Below are 19,696 nucleotides of genomic sequence, written 5' to 3'. Positions count from 1 at the left end.
GGAATACTCTGCAGGACAAATGAGTCAGGCAACATGGAAGGTTGGAAACCATAGTTCGCCATAAAACGGGGACAATCGGGAAGCAGAATTCAAAACACTATTGTGAGCGAACTCCGCCCACGGTAAGAGGTCTGACCAGTTATGATGGTCAGAAATATAGCAACATAGGAATTGCTCCAAGGACTGATTGGCTCGTTCTGCAGCCCCATTAGACTGCGATACGCAGGGGAGAAAGCAAGCTGAATTCCCATCTGTGCACAAAAGGCTCGCCAGAAACGGGATACAGACTACCCCTGTCCGAGACAATCACCTTGGTTAGCCCATGTAAGCGAAAGATCTCCCGAGTAAAAATGGAAGCCAGTTCCTTAGAAGTGGGCAACTTCTTAAGTGGAATACAATGAGGCATTTTCAAAAATCGGTCAACCACCATAAGGATAACTGTGTTGCCCTGGAAGTTGGGTAACTCCACAATGAAATCCATAGAAAGGTGGGTCCAGGGCCTCTCTCCATTGGGTTTGGGTTGCAGGAGGCCCACTGGAAGGTGCCGTGGAGTCTTACTCTGAGCACACATGGAACAGGCAGCTACGAAGGCGGTTACATCAGCATGTAGACTAGACCATCAGAATTGTTGGGAAATGGCCCAAAAGAGTTGATTCTTCCCAGGGTGGCCAGCAGCCTTGAGAGAATGGCAAGTCTGGAGCATGACAGTACCGAGACTCTCTGGGACAAAGCAGCGGTCACAATGTTTCTCAGGAGGAGCATGGACCCAAGCAGCAAGAATTTTGTCACCCAAAGGAGAAGTGAGACTGGTGCGAACCTTAGCCAGAATACAATCAGGAGGAATCACAGGAACCGGAACCGAATCCATCTTGGAAGTGGAGGAAGAAAGTCATGACAAAGCGTCAGCCCTTACATTCTTAGTACTGCGTAAGAATGAGACAATGTAATTGAAACTAGACAAGAAAAAAGCCCATCACGCTCTTCTGGGAGAGAGGCATTTAGCCTCAGACAAGAATGTGAGATTATGGTCAGTAAGAATGAGAACCGGCACAGTGGCACCTTCGAGGAGATAGCAATCATTTTAGCCCTGAAAAATTGGAGACAACAGCTCTCTGTCACCAATCTCATAATTGCACTCCGCAAGTGACAATTTCCTGGAAAATTAGCCATAAGGATGCATACCGCTCTCAGAGGTAGGCCGTTGAGACAGAAGGGCGCCAACTCCAGTCTCAGAAGCATCAACCTTAAGGATAAAAGGTAACGTAGGATGAGGATGTGCCAACACAGGAGCAGAAACAAAGGCAGCCTTGAGACTCTCAAAGGCCTTAATGGACACGAGACCAACTCTGTGGGTTACCGTCCTTTCTGGTTATATCAGTCAGGGGCTTGACCAGAGATGAGAAGTTACTAATAAAACTTCCAATAATAGTTGGCAAAGCCAAGAAAAGGCTGCAGAGGACGTAAACCCATGGGTCGGGAGCACTGTCGTTGCTCCCTTAAGGGGGCCAAATAACTCCGTAATCAACGGAATCGGATAGACATTCTTAATCGTGAAACGATTGAGACCCCTATAATCAATACAAGGTCTCAGTTTACCACTCTTACTCTTCTTCACAAAGAAACCAGCACTAGCAGGAGACGAGGCTTTGCGGATGAAACCTTGAGAAAGTGCGTCTGCAACATACTCCTCCAAGGCCTTATCCTCCAAGTGCGAACAAAAAGGGTAAACCTGGCCATGAGGGGGTATGGCACCAGGTTAAAGGTCAATTGCACAATCATACGACTGGTGTGTAGGCAAACTACCGGCTCAACCTTTGTCAAAGACATCGCTAAAATTGAGGTATTCCTCCAGCAGGGAGGAGAGTGAAGAGGTGCACAGGACCTTGGCTACCTTCTGGAAGCATGTCTTAATGCATTGTGGTGACCAAGAGAGAACCTCAGCACGGATCTAATCAAAAGAGGGGTTGTGCCTCTGGAGCCATATAACCAGCGGAAACTTAGGCGAGGAAATAACTTGGAATTGGATTATCTCTCGGTAAAGAGCCCCTACGGCCATGGACAATGGAATAGTCTCATGAATCACATGAGCAGGCTGTAGAGGTCTCCCGTCAAGAGCCTCAATGGCAAGTGGAGCATCACGCAGCTGCAGCGAAATCGAGTGCTTCGATACAAAGGCAGAATCAATGAACAGGCCTGCAGCCCCAGTCGATTAGAGCCTGTATCTCGACGGACAACTCAGCCTAAGAAAGGGTAACCAAAGCCAGGGGCTTATCCTTCTGGATAACTGGGGACGAAACAACGGCACTTAAGGTCTGTCCGTTACAGGACCTTCGGGCGTCCTCTGGACGGGTAGGACAAGACTTCAAAAGGTGACCTGCTTGGCCACAATACAGGCACAATCTCTCGCTCCTCCTAAGGGTGCTCTCATCCACAGAGAGATGCGTGAAGCCCAAGTGCATGGGTTCATCTTCACTGACCGATTCGGTACCAGGAGGCATGGACGTTGAGGGAGGCAAAGGTGGGACTGCAAAACTTGGTGACAAATGTACAGGAGGCTTCCGCAAGCGCTCCTTAAAAGAGCCTCTCTGAGTCTGGCGTCAATGAGGATGGCAAACGTAATCAACTTCTCCAGCTCAGTGGGTATATCTCGGGCTGCCATCTCATGCTTGATGGTATCCGAGAGACCATGAGAAAAAGCAGCCACGAGGGTCTCATTGTTCCAAGCAACCTCTGCTGCCAGAGTACAGAATTTCTATGGCGTAATCGGCAGTTCTCGAACTCTGATGGACAGTAGGCACTTGGCAGCAGAAAGCCAGAAAGTCAAATACCCTTATAAAAGAAGCCACAAACTCAGGGTAACTCAAGACAACAGGTTTTTGTGTCTCCCATAGAGGGTTTGTCCAGGCCAAGGCTCTCTCAGAAAGCAAAGATATCATGAAACCTACTTTGCGTCTATCCGCGGGAACGCCTGGGCAGCATCTCAAAGTATATCTCAACCTGGTTGAGAAACCCTCTGCATTGGACTGGACCGCACCCAAATCACTGGGGAAGCGGAGCGGAACCAGACATACCTCTTATGAAGGTAATACTCGAGGCGGGTGCCTGCACAGAGACTGGAGCAGAAGCAGGGACGGCCTGCAACACAGGTTGTACCGGAGCAGCCACAGTGGGCGATTGCAGGTGAGCCGTGCGACTCAGGAGCGTTTGTAGCGCCATGGAAAACTGATCCATGTGGGGATTCTGCTCATCCAATCTGGAAAAAATATTACCAACAAGTGGATTGACTGCATCTTCTGAATTCATGGCCTTCGCCTACTGTCAGAAACCACGAATCACACAGACAAAAATACAGTTAAATCACACTTGTTTAATAATAAAAGTGAATAGAACAAACGTAGTCAAAACATAGCCAAAGTTCGGTAACCGGAATGGATAGTCAGACAAGCCAGAAAGTCAGGAAGCCAGGAAACAGCGTAGTGGAACAGCAAGCAGGATCTGGAGCCAGAAGGAATGTCAGCAAAGCAAGTCTTTAACAGGAATGCAGGAGTCTCGGATGTTGACCAAGGTGAAGGCAGAGATCACCTGGGCTGGATGGCTTAAATAGGCAGGACTGACGAGCAGGATATCAACAGGTGAGTCACTGTGGAGAGATAGGAGCTGGCAATTAGCTGACAGCTGAGCGGCCAGCTCAGAGAAGGGCTGAGCTCAGAAACACAGTGTATGCACTACTTTTTTCAGCGCATTGCGCCCGCACACAACTGTAAACCGGACACATAGCAGACAAGGCATTTTGCCTGGTCAAGTAGTGGGACTGCGCTGGAATAATCGCCCAACGCAGTCCCACCACATCTGGTGCGAATGGACCCCAAACCTGCAGGGATACTTTTTTTTTCATTAGGCTAGAGCTGCCCTTTAAGTGTTTAAGGATAAGGCTGGATTCACACATATGCAGCTGTGGTTTTAGTGCGAGAGTCCAGAGCGATTTCTGTTTTTTTACCTGAAATTGCACCTGAACATGACCCAAAATCGCTTAGAACTCTTTTTAAAACCACCTTACCTGCTTTGAGAAGGCTGCCGGCACATGTTTTGTGCATCAGATACTGTTTAAAATGCATCCGATTCGCATATATATGAATCAAGCCTTAAGAATTTAATGACAGGAACCTAGAGATACTGAAAGACTAAAAGCTTGCTCAAAGTGGAAGGAAAGCCTAACACTACTGCTAAAAATGTTTCCTTGTCTAACCTATAATGCATACCATGTGTAAAATAGATCTGTGTACTTACCTATTATTAATCTGGCAGTTTCAGATCCCCCTTGTCGGTGAGCAGCTGCAGCAGGGGTAAGGAGAGTGACAACGACTGAGCCATAGGAGCCTGTGGGTGAGGTCGTGGCTCCAGGAATTCACAGCCACTATGAAAAGCTCCCTCACACAGGGTGGCCAGAGCTGCAGGACCATGTGGCATTACCAATATAGTGACAATTTCCAATCCAATCCACCATCATGCATGAAATGTCAACTACAGTAAAGTGCTAATGCAGTCTAATGCTGTGTACACACGGGCGGACTTTGACCGGGACGAATCCGGAGGACAATCCGACCGCGTGGGCTTCATCGGACCTGCAGCGGACTTTTTCGGGTGAAAAACAGACGGACTTTAGATTTAAAACAGGTTTCAAATCCTTCCAACGGACTCGAGTCCGGACGTAAAATCCGCTCGTCTGTATGCTACTCCGACGGACGAAAACCGACGCTAGGGCAGCTATTGGCTACTAGCTATCAACTTCCTTATTTTAGTCCGGTCGTACATCATCACGTACGAATCCGTCGGACTTTGGTGTGATCGTGTGTAGGCAAGTTCGTTCGAAAGTCCGTCGGACCTTTGATGCCGAAAAGTCCGCCCGTGTGTACACAGCATAAGTGCAACTACAGTCCAACGTGCAGTTGTGTAGCCTTTCCGTTAGTACTTATTTAGCAACATTAGCATTCTGTTTTAACTTTCTTTGTCTTTTGTTGTGGTTATTTTTTATTTTTTTTTATTTTTGGTATTTAGACTGCCTTAATCTATGCACACAGGCCACTTTATTAGGTACACTTTGCCAGTACAGGGTTGGACCCCCTTTTGCCTTCAGAACTGCCCTAATTCTTTGTGCATTATCCTGTTGGAAGTAGCCATCAGAAAATGGGTACACTGTAGTCTTAAACGGATGGACATGGTCAACAACAATACTCAGGTAGCCCATGGCATTTACACAATACTTAATTGGTACCAAAGGGCCCAAAGTGTGCCAAGAAAATATCTCCCACACCATTACACCACCAGCCTGAAGCGTTGATACAAGGCAGGATGGATCCATGCTTTCATATTGTTAACGACAAATTCTGATCCTACTATCTGAATGTCACGGCTGAAATCAAGACTCAGACCAGGCAATGCTTTTCCAATCTTCCATTGTCCAATTTTGGTGAGCCTGTTCGAATTGTAGCCTCAGATTCCTGTTCTTAGTTGACAGGAGTGGCACTCGGTGCGATCTTCTGCTTCAAGGTTTGATGTTCAGAGATGGTATTCTGCATACCTTGGTTGTAACGAGTGGTTATTTGAGTTAATGTTGCATATCATCTCGAACCAGTCTTCCAATTTTCCTCTGACGTCAACAAGGCATTTTCATCCTCACAACTGCCGCTCACTGGATATTTTCTCCTTTTCGGACCACTCTCTGTAAACTCTAGAGATGGTTGTGTGTGAAAATCCCAGTAGATCAGCAGTTTTTGAAGTAGTCAGACCAGCCCGCCTGGCACCAACAACCATGCAACGTTTAGGCTTGGTTCACACTATCGCGATGGGGGAACCAGTGCGATTCCGGTGCCGGTTTCCACATAGAACTCGCAGGCAGTTGACACTGCCCTATGCGAAAGGCTGCGGGTGTCAATAGAAAGTTAATGACACCCCCAGATCGGCTCGTATATCACAGTGCGAACTTTAAAATGGTGCAGGAATCGGTGAATTCAGCCATACAATGTGTGGCTGAATTCGTATCGCACAGACATCGCATGTGATCTGCAGTGCGGTGCGAATCACATGCAATGTCTAACGACGCACCAGTGTGAACCCAGCCTCAAAGTCACTTAAGTCCCCTTTCTTTCTCATTCTGATGCTTGGTTTGAACTTCAGCAAGTCATCTTCACCACATCTAGATGCCTAAATGCATAGAGTTGCCGCCATGTGATTGAACAGCTGTACCTAATAAAGTGGTCTGGTGAGTAGATATATATTTCATTTTTTTTTTTTTTGCAATACTGCAGAGGGGAAACCAACAAGCAGCGCTGTAGGTTACCAACAGATTTCTAACACATCATGTAGTGCATATCAAATCTGCTTTTTCATAAGAGGTGTCTTCCAGCTCCAGTTTGTGGAGTTTGACTTTGGTTAATACCTGAATGCAAGTCAGCTTTTAGGCTTAGCAATAAGGATGTGTATAGTACACTAAAGCAGTGTTTCTCAACCCATTTTTCAGTTGAGGCACCCTTTTTAAAATGATGAACAAACATTCTTGAGGCACCCCATACTAAAACTAATAGTTTTACACAACGCAGCACCATCCACACACATGGATCACCCACAACATTAGAGGCAATTCATTTTTACAAAAGCAATATACCTTTGCCCATTGGTACTGACTAGTAATCTAACATTTGTGTTCTCCCTCAGTTCCTCTCCTTAACTCAACTAACCTAACCCCAGTGCTTAAAGAGGGGAAGGGGGCAAACAAGGACATTTTCAAGCATGGTTGTAATATGCTACAGAATGAAAACCTGTGGCTTTGTGTAAAAAAAAAAAAAAAAAAAAAAAAAAAGCGTGATCCACTCATCAGCTTATTGTCAATTTTTGGGCAATTTTTAGGCATTTTGTAAAGGCACCCCTAAGGAATCCAGAAGGCATGGCATGCTGGTTGAGAAAGGCTGCACTAGAGTACTGCAGTTAGAATTCACCTTTGTTAGTACACAGTTATAAGACCAAAATGGATTACAGACCGGCTGCATTCACTTCACTCTTTGTGTTACTATGTTATAAAAAAGGAAAGAAAGCCTGAGCGTATGTGTAACCCACCAACACAATGTTACATAAATACAGCACTTAAAAAGTCTCCAACACTTCAAATGCAAGTAAAATCAGTAAATACGCCCATTTATTATGCATCATGATCTTTGTTAACATAAAAACCAAACGCATATTACAAAAAAAGGTACTGTATGTTACCGCTTTTGAAGAACATCTCAAAATATATATATAAAGAAGAAAAACAAAAACAAAAAAACAAACCTATTTCATTCATAGATAATCCTTTATATAAAAAGCAGTATATTTTTTTTTGTCAAGAATCTTGTTACAGTTATAAATACAAGATATACACAGCCTCTCAGTAGGGAAAATGTTTCTTACAAATATCTACATATAAAACATTAAAAGCAGTGCTCCATTAATGATGTTCTTTTATTTTCATGGTTTATGTCTGTTTCAGAAAAATACATGTAGACTTTTATTCATTTAAACAGATGTGACAAAGTGCCCTAAGATTGACTTATAAAAAAAGAAATTCGTAATCTGCATATTCCTTTCAGCAAAGCAGTGTAGGAAGAGATTAAGTAATGACAGCTATGATTTGTGCCTGACACACACTACATAGCAGTTAAGGCTGGGGTGTAATAAATGAGGTGACCTTAATATTTGGACAGAGAACTAGAAACTAGGCAAGCTGCAATTAGCATTTACCTGTATTGTATTTGGAAGCCTCCTTAAATAAGGAATGTTTGTCATTGTGTGATTAATATAGAACCCTAACACTAACAGGTAAAGTGCAATTAAAATTAAAAATAAAGCATAAGCAGTCATACATAGTACCTAGCATTGTATGTGTTAAACCATAAATACAAGGAATAGTGATGACATTCAAACATCAATGTAGATATAACCCAAACCTGCACAGAAACTGATATATATCACTCTTTTTATATTGCATGTTTACTTTTTAGTAAACAAAAAAAGATTAAAAAAAAAAAAAAAAACGGATTTCAAATAAAAAAAAAATAATATTTGTTGCTGTCCGTTACTGGTGGAAAGATCTGCCCCTACTTTTTTGCCTTGGTTCACACTATGAACCACATGTGATTCGCACAGGAACTGCGCCGCAATCCTGTGCAATTCATTGCGATACTATTTGAGCCCATTTATTTTGAATGGGCTCAAATTGCACCAAAGACGTGCATGCACTTTTTTTTTTTTTTTTAGGGCCGCACCACAACCAGATGGCATGGTAGTTTTGTACCATGCCATCTGGTGCAGGCAAACATGCTGCGTTTGCAACCCGCGTTTGGGGTGTCGTTAACATACTGACAACTGCAGCGGATTGCAGGTAGGGCAGTGCAGAAAATGGATTGTGGCGTTTCTTGCACTGCATTAGTGTGAACATAGGCTTATACAACAGGATAGGTGGGGGGAAAACTAACCAAAAGAGACCCACAGCAATAAAACCACAACAGAGTTTCTAGCCCTCCCCCACTCTACCTAAAAATTAGGAAAAATGTCTGCCATTCCAATTTAAGTGTCGTCAGCTCTGATAAAGCTACTGAAACCTTTACATATTTATCCACGAATCTTAATGAAAGCTCTATATCATCATGATCGATAGATAGATAGATAGATAGATAAAATTTATATTTACTGGCCCCAATATGGAGGATCCTTTTAATTTTTTAGAAGCAAGTTCGAAGATGTAGGTTTAAATCTCATAGTAATGAGCTGCTGCCATGTTTTTAAAGCCAAAGGCTTGTGTACATGAGTGATTTTTGTGTCACAACTGCGTCTCCCCATATTAGTTAATGGAAACAAAAATTCAGATAGAAAACGCTTAGAAGGAACTCATTTCAATAATTTCTAGCATCTTGAATACACTTGAATGCATGCTGCCTTTGCTCATGTACATAAGCCCTTACTTTAAGACAAGCAACTCTCTTGCTTACATGTTTAGTGAAAATTCCGTCAGCAAAAATTAATTCCACCAAACATTCAAAATAAAAAGCTAGCTGGAATCTGGTAAGTCAATATCATTACCTACCGACAGAACAGCCGTGTCCTTATCTACATGGCTATTGCACTGGGCTTCAAACTACGGCCACACATTTTCCATTTTGAATTTGGAGATGAGCTTGCCTACAGCAACTTTCTTTAAACTGAAAGCTATACTTGCCACTAAGGCAAAGGGTTGAAAGAGGGCCCCAAGCCTTTAGATTTGTGAACTTAAAGTGATTGTAAAGGATCGTTTTTTATTTTTTCTAAACAAACAGGTCATACCTCCACTGTGCATTTCATTTGCACAGAGTGGCCCCGAACATCCTTTTCTGGGGTACCCGGCAGCTCTCGCGGCTCCTCCCCGCATCAGATAACCCCCTCAGAGAAGTGCTCTCCCGAGGGGGTTACTTTGCGGGCATGCTCCCGGGTCCAGCATTTGCGGCCATAGACACGAATGCCGGACTCAGCCCCGCTCCCCGTATCCTTGGATTTGATTGACCGCAACGGGAGCCAATGGCTGTGCTGCTATAAATCTATCCAATGAGGAACAAGGACCCTGTGAAGAGAGGGAGAGCGTGTCCCCGCCGAAGAGATGAAGGGGCTCAGGTAAGTAAAACAGGGGGGCTGGGGGGCCGGTGACTGCCAGGTGTTTTTTCACCTTAATGCATAGGATGCATTAAGGTGAAAAAACACGAGGGTTTACAACCCCTTTAAATGTTAAGTAGCACACACGGATGTTTGCCGACACATCCAAATGCAGCATTTTGAAGTTAAATCACAATCAGGACTTGCCTAAATATCAAAGCTGGTGAGGGCTGTACTTTCATATGTCCAAAGCCTTAAAACATACATTCAAATGGAAATAGAGCAAGCATTTGAATGATTCGTGATTACAGAGGTGATTTTAAAGTGCTAAAATAGAGGCATGTCCTTTAACCCCAAATTACTCCAGTAAATATATATATATATGCACTCCACGGGACTTAGCAACATTAAGATACCGCCGCTATATAAAGTCTACAGGAAGAATGCTTTGGACAGAAAAAAAATTGGGAGTTTGTTGCCTCCACCACCAGATTCCTTTGAATCTGTGCATGGTAGGTATCATGTAATCAAAAGGTTATCAAGACATTCTAGAGTATAATTTCCAGTATTATAAACATGGCTCCACCATAGTCCTCCAGGATAATGGCCAAAACATACTATTCTAAAGTGGTCGTTTGAATCCTGATCTGAATCCAAAAGCACATTTTTGCAAAGAGCTGAAACTTACAGTTAGAAGAAGCTAAGCATTACACCTAAGACAACTGGAGCAGTTTGCTGAAGAAGAATGCGACAAATTGCTAGAGCAAAAAAAAAAAAAATCTCATTATTGCCTTAAATTTCTATAATACAAAATATTAGGCTGGGGACCAAAGCATTCTGTCCATGCAAATTTATTTATTTTTTACAACAATAATCAGAGTAAAAGCAAAGTGTCTGCTCTATGCCTTATGTCAATGGTTCTCAACCTCAGTCCTCAAATACCTCCAACAAGCCATGTTTGTAGGTTTTCCTTCATCTTGCACAGGTGCTTTAAATCAGAGTCAATTGCTTGGTATTTTGGACAGCTATTTTATCTAAGTGAAATTCCCAAAACATGGCTTGTTAGGGGGTACTTGAGGACTGAGGTTTAGAACCACTGCCTTATGTAATAAAGCATGGCAGGTGTCATATACTTTTGTTTGTTTCAACTTTTTTTTACAGCAAACTGTGCTGATTGTGAGGAAATCATTGGGACAATGTGGAGGGGTAGCAATGCTTTAGCCGGGACTGTATACTGCTGCACAGTAATTGTGCTTTATTGTTCCTCTTATTCTAGACTATAATTCTGCTCAAACTGACTGAAAATACATTCATGTGTTTTCTCTTATTAAGTTTAATACAGCAGGAGTTCAGCTGGGATGCAGACTTCAAGCTTTTGTCTTATAAGGAGAATTGCAAATTTGCTAAAGAAATACCATAATGAAAATAGGGTGCAACAAGTATGCAAAAATGGAGTCATATAAAAAAATTTATTATGGTGATACAACTCAAATTGTGCACTAAAAACTGAAAATACGCCACAGAAACCAATAAATCCAACTGATAATAGTGGCTTGTGTGCCAAAACAGCACTACTGAGAATTTTATTTTGAAACCTGATGACAGCACACAGGACAATCAGTCTAAAACTGGGCATAGACTGGGCAGGAACCCGCTAAATTTCGATCCATCTGTGGGCAGGCTGGTTGCACTGAAGTTGATCTATTGAAGGACTTCAGTACAACCTACCTGTCAGGTTTTTATTTTTTTCACCAGATCACTGCCTGCGGCTATAGCAGCCAGCAGTGATCACTGTATTCTCCAGGTGGGGAAGACTCCTCGTGCTCCCTGCTGGCAGAACACAATAGTGCTGCATCAACACTATTAATGGGGAATCAAGCTATTTTCTTTCCTTTAACCCGTGTTGACGGAAAGAAAATTGCATAATATATGGCCTGCCTTAGCTGGTCCTGTGCACTTTTTGTTTTAGGAAAAAACCCTGTGCCCTTACAGACATCCCCCCACCTTTAGATTGCAGTGCAAAAAAAGACCTGAATCAGGACTTTTCTGCCTGGTATTCTATGTAAACAAAGATATTTGGCTGTTTCGGTTACAAACTCTTTACAGTGATTCTCTATAAACTCTTTACAATGCATTCTCTAAAAAAAAAAAAAAATGACAATCCCCCTGAAGAAACAGCCTTCTCAAGCAAATATAAAAAAATATATAGTTTTCTCTTACTTCCTCCCACACCATTGAAATATTGGTACTGTTAAAACGGTTTACATTTTTTAGGGAATTAACTCGTTTGTAGAAAGTATGAGAAAACCTCCATTTATTTTTTACTGTAAATGGATTAGTAATTCTTATTTATCAATCAAAGGCCTATCTGTTTCTAGTAAACCAATATACAGCTAACTTGTAAAAGGCTGGTTGCCAGACCAGAATAGTTTTTCGGCTTCTTGATTAAATGTACCTCTGCAGAATACCAATATTATGTTTTTAATATGTTTTATTAAGAGATTTGTTGTATTATTTTAGCCAGTTTTGGGCCGATGCTGGAGATTTTTTTTTTATAATACCTTAGCTGATTGAAACAATGTCATAATTAACGCAAAGGGGCAATTGTATGTACTGTATTTAGGTAAGTCAATGATCCAGTTGTCTGCTCTATTTTTGTGTGCAATATATGTGACAGCACATTGAGGAAAGATGTATAAAAACTGCCCATATTAGCTAATCAAATTATTTTTTTTGTTAAGCAGCTAGAAAATTCAAGAAAGCACCTTATAGCAAACACAATTTTGTCATCATTTCATTAGATATTACATTACCAGGCTTTGTTGTATGCTGCTGCTAGATTTTTTGTGACATTTTTAGATATATGTAATCATTTTCTGTGTAAATAAACACTTGATAAGACTGAGTACATGGCAACATACTAAACACAGATGAAAAGGACAACATACTAAAGAATAAAGAAAATAGTTAAAGCTTGACTTCTTACTCTGACAAATTTGATATTCAAAAGGCAGTGCATTGAATAATAAACCTTGTAAATTAAATAGACTATCTATTCTTAAAGTAGGTCTTGATCTATCTTTTTAGACCAAAGGAATTGTTGAAAATGTGCTTGCTGTATGGTGGTGAAACATTCTATATTTATATTTGCTATGACAAAACATTCTGTAAAAGCAGCTGTACCTACACTTCCATCACACCAACAAGCCATTTTGGAATAGTCCCCAAGGACTCAAATGGAAAAATGTGTACAAACATAATGTAACAAAAAGTAATAAATACTATTTACAAAGCTGATGAAGTCACTTTCTTTGCCTTACAATATCAAGTTCAGCTGAAGTAGGCTTTAACATACAGGTTTAGCTACTGGGCAAATACAGCTGCAGTTTGATTGTTCTGACCTACCAAGAATTATCAAGATATGTCTGATGGTTTGCTGGTTAAGAGAGAATGGTGGTTTGGAAATTCCTGCAGCAATGTATTCGTCATAAGACAAGTGTCTCTGTAAACAGATTATTGATAACTGCAGTCCAGAAGACAAGGCTACTCAGAATATGCAGCAAGAAAGGCAAAACCAAGTCTTCTCCCACCTTTCTCCAACAAAGAAAAGAATGGAAATGTACTAGCAGGCACTGTAAGGTGTATCAAAACACCAGCTCTCATTGCATATGGTACCTTTTCAGAGGTCAATGCTTCGTCACCGCAATATCTATTTTTTTTCCCCCAACAGTCAATATAAAATGCAATGACAAGGTTCGAGGTAGCATAAACAAAAATAAATCACAATCTCAAACCTTTAGCTGCTTTACTGCTGGAGATTTCTGCTACACATGCAACCTCCCATGCAGTGAATAGGTAACATTGACCAATATTTTAGACAAGAAATAAAATAAAACAGTGACAGACTTCCTAGTGTCTGCATGGAGGTCCAATGTAGAAATGTTTCTGTTTTTCTGTTCATTATTTTCAGCAGAGTTTGGTACATTCGCTTAGCTTTCTCCCTGAAGTGTCATCAAGGGAGAACTCGGAAAACAGTCACACACTGGTGTCTTGTAACAGTGGTTCTATATCCTCGTCACTGCTGCGGTCTGGGTTATTTGTCTGTGGGTTGCTACTAATGGTGTGTTTTCCACCAGCATTATTTTTGGTGGAGTGACTGCTGTGTTCAGGTATGAACAAGGCCACCATGAAAGCAAGAAGAACAGCAACGGCTCCAAATAAAAATGGTGGTCCTGGGATGACTGCTCCCTGTGAATGAAAACAAAATAATCAAGACCTAAAAAATGTTGCGTTACAACAAATGCATGCAGAATTTTGGAGGTGGTCAGTCCAGTCAAGGGAAAAGCAAGTGAACTGAAGCACATATGTACTTAAAGTACAAATGCTCAGCCCAAGTGGCTGAATTTTCACTCACATTTGGAAGTGTACAACTGCAGCCACTAATAAAAGGTAGCAATAGCTGTGTGACAATTTCACCATGCATGAAGTACTAACAAGTCTCAGCAGAAGTGATTCATCAAGTTCAGAAGTGTTTTTTCGTTGACTCAAAAATAAACTTAAAGATGCAGAGACAGACTCTTTGCTGCAGTACATCTAATGTAGGACTTTGCCTTGAAACACATTTTATCACTCTGTTAGTACTCTAATAAATTACATAATTTAGTACATTAGGTGTCCCAGATATTGCTTGTTGGATTCATTAATAGACCGACTTGGCCTCTACATAGTCTGAGCTCTCAAAAGGACTGGATAATCTCTGCTTATCCACAAAAGTATAAGTAAATGTGGATACGAAGAACTAAATAGGTTCCTCTTTTGTAGAGGTCATATTATATATTTAACCAAGCTGGCTGTCAAGTTACTAGTTTTTAATGTTGCCCCAGCATGCACATGATTATATCCAAAGATAGGCAGACATTTTTCAGTGAATAATGTTGAAAAAATACATGCCTGAAAGGGGGAAGGAAGAGAAAATGCACAAAATCAATAGCCTCAATGATTATTGCGTATTAAAAAAAAATTAGTTTTCAATTAAAATATACCCAAAAAAGTTGGAACGCTGTGTAAAAATTACATAAAAACATAAGGCAATGATATGCAAAGCTCATCAACCCATATTTTATTCACAATAGAAAACATAAAATGTTTAAACTGAGAAAATGTATCATTACAAGAAAAAAAATAAGGCAATTTTAAAATTAATGGCAACAACACGTCTTAAAGTTGGGACAGGGCCACGTTTACCACGGTGTAGCATCCCCTCTAAACATCTGGGAACTGTGGAGACCAGTTGCTGAAGTTTTTGGAGAGGAATGCTGTCCTAGGCTTGCCTGATATAGGATTCTAACTGCTCAACAGTCCTGGGAGCGTCATCTTATTTTTTATTTCAAGATGTTCCAAATATTTTCAATTGATGAAAGGTGCGGACTGCAGGCAAGCAAGTTAAAGTGATTATAAAGCTTAATTTTTTATTTTTTTTTCCCAAACATCTCATACTTGCCTCCACTGTGCAGTTAATTTTGCACAGTGTGGCCCCTATCGTGTAGGTCTCATGACTCCTCCTCGCATCAGATAACCCCCTAGGTCAAGAGCTCTCCCGGGGGGGGGGGGGGTTACCTTGCGGGCGCACTCCCGAGTCCAGCATTTGCATCCATAGACACGAATGCAGGACTCGGCTCCGCCCCCGCGTCATTGAATTTGATTGACAGCAGCGGGAGCCAATGGCTGCGCTGCTATTAATCTATCCAATCAAGAGCCGGGACCCCGTGCAGAGAGGGAGAGGCCGTCTCCGCCGAGGGTATGAAGGGGCTCAGGTAAGTAAAATGGGGGGGGGGGGGGGGCTGTTCACTAAACGAAAAAAAGCCCTAGGGCGAACGCTGCGCTAGATGGTAATCTACAACTAAAGTGAGTAATAAAATGTAAAGCAGCCAGCACCTAGAGTTCAATACCAAAAAATTCCAATAGAATAAATAAAGTGAGTGCAGCGCTAATAATGATATAAAAATAATTGTGATATAGTGATAATAAAAATATTTGAATAATCAATAAAAAAAGTGATAAATACAATAGGCAGTTGATTAATGATAGGTGAAGCCAAAAATAACTTGATTACTAAAAAATAAAAATAAAAAAAATAAAAAATAAAAAAGGAAAACGAAAGCAACGTCCCATAGTGATCAATGAGAAAAGTCTGTGTAAAATTAGCCTCCAAAGGAAGAAAGATGAATTGTAGGAGAAAATAGTTGTGACACCAATCTTTCCAAAACAAGTCAACCTGTGTTCAGGTCAAAACCCAAGTGTAAGGTAGCTTGCTTACCAAAAAGCCGTGACTGCTGTATCATAGTATCAAAGTATCATAGCAGGCGGTTGTGTCACATAAAAGCCGCAGAGTTTCTATCAGGCTCTCCCCATTTCCTAGAGCGTTCGTCTTCTCCACGGTGGCGGAAGGATAGCGTAATGACGTCATCGTCGGAGGCTCCACCCTACGCGCTTTGTCACGAGCGGACGTCTTCTGGGAATTGGCCGAATGGATGTGTCATCATTACGGATGGTTTATATAAGCCTGCAGCGCCATTTTGACTACTGGCAGCCAAAGTATAGCAGCTTCGGAATTTTAAGTATTGGCTACTAATGGAAATAGGGGGATATAGAGACTAAATAGCATCGCCATCTAGTGGCAAAAAAGAACAACATGTATAACTCAAAATGGATGGCGAACGTAAAGGGAAGAAAGAGGGGAAGCATTGGAATATTAATAGTGACGCCGTCGGCTTAATACAAACATGACAACGATGATGTAAACTGCTGAATGATGTTAGTAAGCTCCTGATATAACAATATTTAATAAGATAATACATACAAAATACTTAAAATAGATATAATTAAATATATATAAAAAATAAATAATAATAAAAGGACACAGATTTCAAAATAGTTCAGGACAATATTAAAAGGGACAGATTCAAGAATTGTTAATAAAGCAATTTATATCCCAATCAACATTGAGGCCAAAAAGGTACAAAACTTTTCATATTAAAAATCCATCTAGTCTCAAGTCTTGAAATGGATCGGACCATATTCATTCCCCTCCAATGTGGGTGGATGGTATCAAGGGCCATAAACAATGTTCCTTTTAATTGTCGTTCATGAATTTTACCATAGTGCCTAGACAAATTATGTTTTTTAAAACCTCGTTTAATGTTACCCACATGTTCAGCTAATCGTACATGTAGTTCTCTTTTAGTATGACCTATGTACTGTTTTGAACATGGGCATTGAATCATATAAACTACAAATTGTGTAGAACAAGTTATGAATGACTCAATATCATACACTTTGTTAGTCACGGTAGATTGGAAGGCCTCACATTTACGCCCTCTAAAGGTGTTAATTTGGCAAATACTACATTTACGACAAGAAAAAAAATCCCTTAATTGATTGAAAAAAAGAAAGCGTCTTTGGAGGTTCTATAACATTAGGGGCGATATTGTGTCTCAAAGATGGAGCGCCCCTATACATTAAGATTGGCTGTTCTGGAAAGACAGGGCCAAGAACCCTATCATTTCGTAATATGCCCCAATGCTTTTTGAGAATCTTCTTTATGGAGAAATGCTGGTTAGCGTAACGGGTAATCATCAACCACCCAAATTTGTCAGATGTTGTATGGTTTTCTCTATTCCTACTGAGCATATTGCTCCTATCCATAGCTGCGACATTAGCAATAGTTTCATCAAATTCGCATTCTTGGGATCCTTTACTTAAGAATCTCTGTTTCAGCACTACTGCTTGTTGGTAAAAGTCAGATTTCAGTACAGTTCCGCCTGATATGCTGAAACTGTCCTTTGGGGACACCAGCTAGTTATGATTTATGATGACAGCTGGTTAAAGAAATAAAAGCATTGCGGTCAGTCTCTTTAACCGGTTCAATAGCGGGCATTTACACCCACTTCCTTCCCAGACTAATTTTTAGTTTTCAGCGCTGTCGCACTTTAAACAACAATTGCGCGGTCGTGCGACGTTGTACCCAACAAAAATTGACGTCCTTTTTTCCCCACAAATAGAGCTTTCTTTTGGTGGTATTTGATCACCTCTGCGGTTTTTATTTTTTGTGCTATAAACAAAAGAAGAGCAACAATTTTGAAAAAAAAAAACACAATATTTTTTACTTTTTGCTATAATAAATATCCCAATTTTTTTTAAAAAAAACATTTTTTTCCCTCAGTTTAGGCCGATACGTATTCTTCTACATATTTTTGGTAAAAAAAAAAAAATATCTCAATAAGCGTATATTGATTGGTTTGCGCAAAAGTTATAGCGTCTATAAAATATGGGATAGATTTATGGCATTTTTTTTTTATTTATTTTTTTTTACTAGTAATCAGCGATTTTTTTTTCGTGACTGCGACATTATGGCGGACACATCGGACACTTTTGACACATTTTTGGGACCATTCACATTTATACAGCGATCAATGCTATAAAATTGCATTGATTACTGTGTAAATGTGACAGGCAGTGAAGGGGTTAACCACTAGGGGGCGGGGAGGGGTTAAATGTGTTTCCTAGGGAATGCTTCTAACTGTAGGGGGAGGGGACCGATCAGTGTTCCGCTGTTCTGGGAACACAGATCGCTCTCCTCTGAACTGACAGGATGTGGATCTGTGTGTTTACACACACAGATCCACGGTCCGGCTCGGTTAACGGGCAATCGCGGGTGCCCGGCGGACATCGCGGCCGCCGGGCACACACACCGGGTCCCGAGCAACGCGGCGCGCGCCCCCTAGGCGGCCGGGAACCCGAGGTCTTCATATGACGTCCACCCAGGATGGGAGATCCCATCTGTGGACGTCATTTGACTATAGGCGGGTAGGGAAGTGGTTAAAGTAAGTACTAGTAATGAGACGACCATCTTTAACCATAATATTAAAATCCAGAAAATGGATTTGTGTCTGGCTTGCCTCATATTGCAAAGAGATGTCCCTATCGTTCTGGTTTAATTTCAGAAAGAATGCTTCAAGGGAGGGCAGATCCCTCTTCCATACAATAAACACATCATCAATATATCTTTTCCATTGCCGTAGCTCTCTCGGGGGGTTATCTATACATTCCTGTTCCCACGGGGCCATGAATAAGTTTGCTAGACTTGGAGCAAACTTAGCCCCCATTGCTACACCACAGGTTTGCAGAAAATATTCTCCACCAAACCAGAAGTAATTGTGGCTTGTTGCAAAATGCAGGAGTTCCATAACAAAATCTCTCTGCAAAGAAGATAAAGATAAATCTTGTAGATAAAACTCTACCGCTTCAAAGCCATGTTGATGGGATATATTGGTATACGAGGAGGCTATAATCGGCGTTGCTAGAATGCAACCTTCTCTCCAATATATTTAAAACTTGCGTAGTATCCCACAAATAAGCAGGAGTAGTAGCCACCAATGGTTGAAGAAAACTGTCCACATATTTGCCAATCCTCGCAGTTACAAAGTCTATACCGCTTATAATGGGGCGGCCAGGAGGTTTAGTAGTATTTTTATGAATTTTAGGCAAATAGTAAATAACCGGTACCCTTGGGATGATGGGGATTAGATGGGCTCTCTCTTTTTTATTAAGATATCCTTGTTCAAAACCATAATCCATCAGGTTACAGAGTTGTTTTCTAAATCCAACTGTCGGATTAGAGGCATGGGGGGTATCTGTAGAGCGGTCAGATAATAATCTATTCATCTCCTCTACATATTGTGATTTGTCCAAAATGACAATACAACCCCCCTTGTCAGCGGGGCAGATTACTATGTCATTACGTTCACAAATCTGTTTAAGACTCATTTGAAATTCACTAGTACCTCTCACTTTGAATATCTTTAATGCTACCAGACCTTTAAGTTACAAGTTCTTTAAATACCTGAACTGAAGGGGCAATAAAGCCCGGTGGGTTAAAGAGTGAAGCATTACTGAGATTAGTATGTCGAATTGGGACATTGGCATCTCCTATTATCCCGTTCTGAGAGGTAGAACTAGCCATATGATTGGTAACAGATTGAAT

General features: G+C 41.2%; 1 protein-coding gene across 1 annotated transcript in view; it reads right to left on the bottom strand.

Moving 5' to 3' along the window:
• Positions 1-7,161: 7,161 nt before the first annotated feature.
• The window catches only part of LOC141146459 (hippocampus abundant transcript-like protein 1), a 136,238-nt gene continuing 123,703 nt past the window's right edge, over positions 7,162-19,696 (bottom strand). The window contains exon 12 of the mRNA XM_073632960.1: positions 7,162-13,902. Coding sequence (XP_073489061.1) covers positions 13,690-13,902 — 213 coding nt within the window. The 3' untranslated portion in view covers positions 7,162-13,689. The remainder of the gene's footprint in view (positions 13,903-19,696) is intronic.

This window comes from Aquarana catesbeiana, linkage group LG01 (assembly GCF_042186555.1).
Source record: "Aquarana catesbeiana isolate 2022-GZ linkage group LG01, ASM4218655v1, whole genome shotgun sequence".
NCBI classification, from domain to species: domain Eukaryota; kingdom Metazoa; phylum Chordata; class Amphibia; order Anura; family Ranidae; genus Aquarana; species Aquarana catesbeiana.
The sequence above is the reverse complement of the archived record's forward strand: the minus strand, read 5'-3'. Positions and strand labels throughout refer to the sequence as shown.